Source organism: Paracoccidioides lutzii, assembly GCF_000150705.2.
Source record: "Paracoccidioides lutzii Pb01 unplaced genomic scaffold supercont2.12, whole genome shotgun sequence".
In the NCBI taxonomy this organism is placed as follows: Eukaryota; Fungi; Ascomycota; class Eurotiomycetes; order Onygenales; family Ajellomycetaceae; genus Paracoccidioides; species Paracoccidioides lutzii.
In genome coordinates, this window is record NW_015440958.1 from 453,998 (window position 1) to 462,233 (window position 8,236).

At 45.3% G+C, this 8,236-nt stretch overlaps 3 protein-coding genes across 3 annotated transcripts; 2 read left to right on the top strand and 1 right to left on the bottom strand.

Moving 5' to 3' along the window:
• Positions 1–208: 208 nt before the first annotated feature.
• On the top strand, positions 209–1,873 carry PAAG_04792 (sn-1,2-diacylglycerol cholinephosphotransferase; the record flags this gene model as incomplete). The annotated part of the gene is made up of 6 exons (XM_015845376.1): positions 209–233; positions 297–400; positions 485–610; positions 679–722; positions 819–896; positions 955–1,873. 6 exons carry the CDS (start codon positions 209–211, stop codon positions 1,871–1,873), a joined length of 1,296 nt encoding a protein of 431 aa, XP_015699602.1.
• A 2,241-nt stretch (positions 1,874–4,114) lies between these two features.
• Positions 4,115–6,239, top strand: PAAG_04793 (hypothetical protein; the record flags this gene model as incomplete). Its single annotated transcript, XM_002793218.1, has 2 exons — positions 4,115–5,644; positions 5,709–6,239. The coding sequence occupies 2 exons, from the start codon at positions 4,115–4,117 to the stop codon at positions 6,237–6,239; spliced, it is 2,061 nt and encodes a 686-aa protein (XP_002793264.1).
• A 739-nt stretch (positions 6,240–6,978) lies between these two features.
• PAAG_04794 (hypothetical protein) lies at positions 6,979–7,689 on the bottom strand (the record flags this gene model as incomplete). Its single annotated transcript, XM_015845377.1, has 3 exons — positions 6,979–7,094; positions 7,168–7,351; positions 7,507–7,689. The coding sequence occupies 3 exons, from the start codon at positions 7,687–7,689 to the stop codon at positions 6,979–6,981; spliced, it is 483 nt and encodes a 160-aa protein (XP_015699603.1).
• Between the last annotated feature and the right edge of the window lie 547 nt (positions 7,690–8,236).

Consider the following 8,236-nt stretch of genomic DNA (forward strand, 5'->3'; position numbering starts at 1 on the left):
CTCAACAACTGCGACACAACTCTTTTTTCGGGGGGGCTAGAGCATGGCTGCTGGTGTTTTTGTGTCTTCTCATATATGAACCGCGTCGTCATCTTTTTTTTTTGTCCTGTTCAATTGATACCAGCATGCTCTGAGTGGTGCCGCCCTTCTCCCCAAGAGACATCTCTCCCCTCCCCCCAAAAAGCGCTTCCCCCTGTCGTCGGCTGCCATGGACTTTCTCAAAAAAATTGCGGGTATATATATCCTCTGAGTCCTGGACGAACTTTTCTAACTTATTTTGTTACTGTTTCTTGTAGATGCCCAAGAATCATTATCGGAAGATGCATTGTCACATCTGAAAACATACAAATATTCCAGCGTCGACAAGTCTTTCATCTCCAGATATATCCTGAAGCACTACGTATGGCTCTATTTATACCCGGGCCTTTTCCCCCCTTTCCTACGTACCCAGACTAACGAACTACATATATACATACAATTACAGTGGAATGCTTTCGTCGAACTCCTTCCACTATGGCTCGCGCCGAATATGGTCACCTTGATCGGTTTCATGTTTATAGTTGGCAACCTGATACTTATGGAGATTGCCGTTCCAGATCTTGTCGGACCGGTATTGGCTCTCTCTTCGTTAAATTTGACACCGTCAATGATACTGATTTCGTCTGTTTTAAACTATAGGCTCCTGCATGGGTATACTACAGCTTTGCGCTGGGGATATGGATGTAAGGAACGCACCCCTTCAAAGGATCTGGTCACGAGACGGATATGCAGTACCTATGGATCCATTGATTGTTCTGATTGTTCTGACTATCCTCTAGGTATTCAACAATGGACAATGTCGACGGGAAACAAGCGAGGAGAACAGGCACCTCTAGCGGTCTGGGAGAATTGTTCGAGTGCGTTCCCCCCAACTAAGAAAGTAGCAAAGCAATAGCATCTAACGGGAATCACCAGTCACGGGATTGACTCCTTGAATTGTACCCTAGCCAGTCTTCTGCAGGCTGCAGCGATGGGTCAGGGCTCCACGAAGATCGGGGCCTTTACTACGCTTCTCCCCTGCCTCCCTATGTTCTTTTCGACTTGGGAGACCTACCACACCCACACCCTGTATCTTGGGTATATCAATGGTCCGACCGAAGGGTTGATCATCGCAGTTATGATGATGATAGCGTCAGGTTACTACGGGCCTCACATCTTTTCAAACAAAGTAGCAGATACTTTAGGCCATGCAAATGTGTTCGGGAATTGGACCTTCCAGGAGCTTTTCGTCTTTGTTCTCGGATTTTCATTTTGGACTGCGCATTTCCCCGCATGCGTCTACAATGTGATACGCGTCCGTAACCGCCAGAAACAACCTGTTCTACCCATATTCTTCGGATGGATACCCGCCATCGTTGCGTCCGTATCCTCTGTGTCTTGGCTATATTCGCCTTACTCGTCCCTTCTGAAGGACAACAGACTCGTCCTCTTTGCTGTCACAATGTGCTTCGTGATTGGGCGTATGACGACCAAAATCATCTTGGCACATCTCACCAGACAGCCATTTCCCTACTGGACAATACTTATAACTCCTCTCATAGGCGGCGCCGTGCTAGGGAACCTGCCGCGATTTGGGTTTCCCGCGATTAGCCCGTGGTTAGAACTGTTATACTTGCGCCTGTACCTGGTGTTTGCTTTTGTCACGTACATGCATTGGGCATACTTTGTCGTCAACAGAATCACGACTTACCTGGGCATCAACTGTTTAACCATTAAACAAGATAAGCCGAAGGCTAGGGAGCCTATCTATCGTTCATTCGGTGATGCACGTGTCGACATCCCCTTCAATGCTAGGCCTGACCCTTTCGCAGATTCAAGGGTCAAGGCCAACTAGGAGGGGTCCCCTTGCCCCACCATCAGGACGCCTATGACCAACTCCGGCAATTATAGCTCGTCAGAGTAAGCCCGAATACTACCATGTCAAGGATTCCAACACTGCCGTGGGACAAAAAGATCGCATATCAGGAGATATATGAAGGATGAGAAACTTGGTAAAGTAATTGTAATGGATACTTGATACGGATCTCTCACCATTTTTTGTTACAACCACCAGGACAAACACGCAGGACCCTTACATTCATATATATATATACCGCCCGCCGATATATAACCCGAGAAAGTGTATCTCGGTATTACACATTATCGCAATTACAAACACACTCGAACGCAGCTGAGTATCCATAGATTTTCGGATGAATTGTTCACCGTTAAAGATAGACGTCCATCCAGTTGTCATTCACGGTATATGGTGGTAAAAAAGTTTTCAGTTTTTTGATACCCGCACTTAGACTTGGACTTGGACTTGGACTTCTTACCCTAGACTTTGGATTGATTGAAGAACTTTTTTGGCCGGCTCGACAATTAATTTGATCTTGTTGCATATTGTTTTGACTGTAGGAACATCTCATTGTTTGCTTTTCGATGTCGGGGTGGAAGCGGGCCTATTGAAAACAATCTGGGTGCTGTTGGTTTTCATTATTATCTTTCTTGACTTGCATTGGCTACACATTATTGTTATTATCAATATTAGTTATGCAATTTTATATAACTATGCATATATATATTAGTTAATTAATATTCAATTTGTATTGTCATATCAGCAGCTGAGTATCAATTCTTACACTACAAAATAGGAAATGCTGCCATGTTATGTCCACACGCAAACCAGTTAACTAACGCCTTGTTAGAGTCTCTCCAACTTCTTCGTGTCAAGATTCCGACTTGAAACCGCCGTGTGACGTCATAGAAAAACATAAGAATAAGCTCTTGGCCCAAGTTCATCTTGAATATTTTGTTTCTCACAACATCCCTCAAGCAATCAGATAATGTCAGATATGCATTGAACTCTAGATCCTCAATCAAAACCCTTCTCCCCTTCCCGGGCGAGGGGTATGCCATAATTTATATTTGTTCTATTTATATCTTTGATATTGAGTTTTTGTGTCTTGTTTTGGTTTTCTTAACATCGTCTTGTTCAAGCAGGGAATTCGAGTGGGTTGTGCCACGTGAATATCATTTAGATAGCGCCCAGTAAGCCAGTTGTTAGATTATCATCTGGAATTATCTGATTTCTTTCGACTGTTGAGAAATGCTTTCAAAATGGAGAAAATTATTGTGATCTGTATTCGGTACACACCCACTACACCCGAGAATACTTACTACTTGGACTGGAAGCATTGTTTATTGACAACCGATTAAAGGCAATAAGTTGAAAAAAACACGTCATTTCACCTGGGGGAGAAAGTTATCCCTAAATAAAAACTGTTGTAAAATCTTTCAAAAATAATTCATTCTAGACTCTTGTATGACGGGCGACTGGTTAATCAACAAAAGCGATAACCCCATAATTTTTAATTTTATTTTATAATGACGTGAAATGTGGTCAAACTGATCTACTCCGCATCCACTTACCTTACTCCTACGACATCCATCATATCGTTCAAGGTTTGACGGGCTTTCTGTGAAGCGATAAATAACTCTGTTCCTTTAATCCTCACCTCTGACTGGCTCGCACGAGCTTTTGGTAGGTTGATATAAGGTTGCTGGCGTTGATGTGGATGCCTGGGAAAGAGGCCCTTGACTGGGATGTGACGTCGTCCGCCTGCCAAGTGCTCATCTTGTTTGTGTTCATTGACATATTTTCAGGCTTTGAGGTTTGCGATTTATGACGATGTCGGGTTATCTGACGAGGCGGGCGGGCATATATATACACATCCGAAGGCGATATTACCCTGAGAGATTTTCTCTTGTTGATAATTTTTGTTTATCACGTTTTCAATTGAAAATATAACCAAATTTATTTGATCCGAGTTCTTTAAAGGTTTAAACATTTTCCCTGTATACTATTAGCATTCTATTCCGATAACTGGGCCCAATCGTCAGCATATACATTTTTGATCGGCACCAAACCTCCTAAAGGCGTGCAAGAACGGAGCGGACGTTTTCCTCGATCCAACGTTTCTTCTTCCCTTTGAACAGTCACGAATCACCCGTTGGCCAATCGCAGTCCTCCTTCAATCACTATTTCTCAATATTAAAAATGGCATCATCCTCAACACAAACCTCGGCCCCAACCATGCCGAAGAAGGATTCCAACACAGGTGGTCGGGGAAAACAACAGGTGAAGGGAAAGGTTGAGAAACCGGCTAAAGATGTTTCTAATGACATCACGAATGACGACCGCGAAGTAGAAGATGATGTTGATCAACCAACTGAAGGTGTTACGGAGCATTCAACTAGCGATGACCGCGATGCCGAAGAAGAGGTTGACCAAGCAACTAATGACGTCCCTGATGAACCAGAAGACGAGGGCTGCGATGTCAAACGCGATGTTCAACCACCAACTGAAGACATCACTGAACCGCCCGAAAACGTTGCTGATGATGCTGAAGAAGCAATAGACAAGCCCGAAGCGTCGGACGTGTCTGGCCTAATGAAACTGGCCGGTCTTGTCCCAAACAAGGTAGGAAATGTAATGGGTCCTGATGACATACCTATTGCGCGATTGGTTGAAGGGAATCCCAAAGAGCTGGCTGGTAAAAATATTGACGAGAAGGGACGTATCTGGAATGATTCAGGGAAACCCATCGGTCGAGTTGAGATGATACCCGAGGACGAACGGGAAACGAAGGCAGAGGGTCCATTTGCCGGACTTGAAAGATTGTGGGTCGTCGATGGGGATATGGTCGAAGATAAAAATGGCAATGTCGTTGGCAGGGTTGCTGATGGCGACGCAAAAAATCTATTGGGCCAAGAGGTGGACGAAGATGGGGATATAACAGATAAATATGGGAATGTAAAGGGACATGTGGAGCCTTATGAACCACCCGAGGAAGAGCAGGTTGAGGAAGATTTGTCTGCATTGGCGGGTAAAACAGTCAACAAGGCGGGTAACGTTGTAGACCAGTCTGGAGTCGTTATCGGCCGTGCTGTTTCCGGTGATCCCAAAAGGCTTGCTGGGAAGAAGGTCGATGAGAAAGGCCAGATCTGGGGAGATTCGGGAAAGGTCATCAGCAAAGCTGAATTGATCCCTGAGGGAGAACGGGAGAAGCCTGAAGGGCCATTCTCAGTATTCAGCAGCCTCACAGTTGCCAAGGATGGTGTTATTCATGATGGCTCGGGAGAGATAGTTGGGCGCGTCATTGAAGGGGATGCGAACAAACTTAGGGGTCGAAATGTCGACGAGGATGGCGATATCATCGATAGGGCTGGAAATTTCCTTGGAAAAGCTGAGCGCTGGGAGCCAGAGGAAAAGAAATTGGATATTAACCCGATGTCTGGTCGCAAGATTAATAAAGAGGGTGAAGTGCGTGATGCAGATGGCAATGTGATTGGGAAATTGACAGAAGGGAATTTAAAAAACCTCACTGGGAAGTCTATCGACGATAATGGATATGTTGTCGACAATGCGGGGAACAAAATTGGAGAGTGTACTTTATTGGAAAACATTCCTGACGAAGTTCCCGAACCCGAGCCCGAAATTACCCAAGAGCAGCTCGACGCTGAGAAGCAAGAGAAAGAAGACAAAGAGCTGGCTAAGAAAATGTGTGCCATCGTACAACAGACCCTCGACAAGGTCGGGAGCGTTTGTAAGATGATCAAAGAGGTTAGTTAGCAACCAATTTCAAAACCCATTCGGCAGAAACAGTTTTCTAACAAAAGTTAAACAGCACACTGAAACGGCAGACAGACCACCCAAGGAGGAACTTGACGAGGAAGATCTCGTGCAAAAAGTCAAGCCTTTGATCGAGGAAGGAAGCGGTTATTTGCAAGAATGCAACGGAGCGCTTCGTGCACTCGATCCAGACGGACAGATGGCTGCCAAAGTGAAATCGAAGGCTGCGCGGTGTGAAGCATCTCCGGAAGAGCATCAACTGGCGGAACTCCTCAAGGAACTCACGTCGACTGTTGTCACAACTATTGACAATGCGAAGAGGAGAATTGCCGGTATGCCCCATGCTAAAAAGAAGCTCAACCCACTCTGGGGCCTGCTGAGTGAACCTCTCTTCCAAATCGTTGCAGCAGTTGGTCTCCTTCTTAGTGGCGTCCTTGGTTTGGTGGGCAAGCTACTTAATGGACTTGGGCTAGGCGGCTTGGTGAACGGACTTCTTGGAGGGTTGGGAATCGACAAGCTCCTTTCAGGGCTGGGTCTCGGGGGTCTCACGGACGCTTTGAATCTTGGTGGTGATAAGAAGAAATAATGACTTTCTTTGTGTAGTGATAATGGACGCTTTGCTGTTTCCCATATTCCCTTTGCATTCTGCTTTCCGTTCTGACTTCTATTTCGCCTCTTCCCCCCCCCCCCCCCCCCCCCCCTTTTTTTTTTTTTTTTTTTTTTTTTTTTTTTGTGCCGTGTCATAAATTGTATAATATGCCTTTTGCCTTTCAAAAGTAACCGCTTTTATCAGTTGTGTTGAGTTGTGTTATTGAGATCATATCAACCTTCCATTATGCAATAGGGATAAATTGAAATATAATCAGTATGGAATAACCTGTCAATCAACTGCCATTCAGACGCGTTTGGCTAGACGTGTCTTTTTGGTCTAAATGAAATGGAGGAGAGTTGAGACTGTTTTTTGCATTTCCATCAATAGAAATTAGGTAGTCAGAGAACAAGAGTTCGCGATAACCTCTCAAGGAAACCTTAATAGAGAGTTCCAACCATCCCCATCTGCTTGGCTCTGCTCGACATAGAGTTGGCTGCCGGGCCTCGGTTTAGAAACGGTATCAAGTTGAAGTTTCCTCTGGATTGTTTACCACGATATCAAGAAAGTCAAAGCCGTGGACAATGCCAAAATCGACTGGAGGGATCAGAATTCCTTTCCGTCCGTAAGCCAATTATTCTGTCATCTTGAACTTCGTCATAACGGCTTATCGATGTCCAATCCGAAGGACGGGATGTTTCGTCAGCTCACTAGCCGTCCTCCTCTCCTCCGGAATTCATTGGAGCATATCCCTAACAAAGGAAAGGAACAACTCCCTCTCCCTCTCATCTAAAGATGGGACAGAATCCTCTAGCTTCCTGACCGGAATCAGATCATTGTGCAAAAATTTACCTGCCAAACCCAGTAAATCAGCAAATTAAAGTGCAACTAACTTCATTCTAGAGACACATATAGTCACACATACCTTGATTGAAAGAAGGTCCATGAAAAAATTCTCTTGGATTGCTGCAGATCTTGCCTGACGCATTCATTGTGGGATCCGGCCATTTGTACTCTGCCATAGCATCCGATTTTGCAAGCAACTGATTCGGTGGCAGACCAAGTAGCGCGATCATTTCCGCCAGATGCCCTCTGGTATCATCCTGGCCCTGGTTATTGTGTACACGGTGAAATAGCTCAGTGCATTCAATGATATTCCATACCTAAAGTTGGTGGAGCCTGTTACTCTTGCGTGCGCACAAAATTCCCCCTCATACAAGGATTCATCTATGTTGTTTATATGAGCTGCTTCTAACCATTACACCGAAATTCCATATATCGGTGCTGAAATCCAAGCCACAACCAAGGATGAACCTCTGGCTCTCGGTAGTTGATCCGGCTGCATGGGAAATATGCCAAATTTTCCTTTTCCCGCTCCCTCACCCTCTCCCTTGGAATCGCCATTAAGCTGTATCGCGGCCCCAAAATAGCAGATTTTGGGTACCATATTTCTGAGCTTTCTCCAGTTTAGGACACCAAAGTCATTGTGACAGCGGGAAACAGTTCGGTTGTAGTCTGGGGGGGTTTGCCCCTGAATCACGTGAAGCTATATCTATCCACTCTAGGGCGTCTGTTCCGGGGATTTCTGAAGTTGAGTGTGGGGTTAAAGTATCGAGAAGATAAAAAGCTCTTGCAAGCCCGATAAAATGAAGATGAGTAACAATTGATTTGGCGCAAATGTGTAACTTCTATGTACTAGATAGGGGGGGGGGGGGGGGGGGGGGAAACACAAGAAGAGGTGGAAAAACCGGCTTTTTCCGAATGGAAAGGTCCAAACTAGGTCTGGGGGGTTTGGGGGGCTTTAAAAGGAGGAAGATTTTTCTCCACATTTTAAGGGAAGGGCAGGTTTTTCCCCAAAAGGATATTAAAACCCCCCTAAGGTCCAAAAAAGGTTGGGGTTTTTCCTGGCTCCCTTCCCCGGGGTTGGTTGGGTGAAACCCCCGGCTGAAAACTGGGAAAACTGTAGGGGGGACCAAATGGGGGGGGGAAAAAAA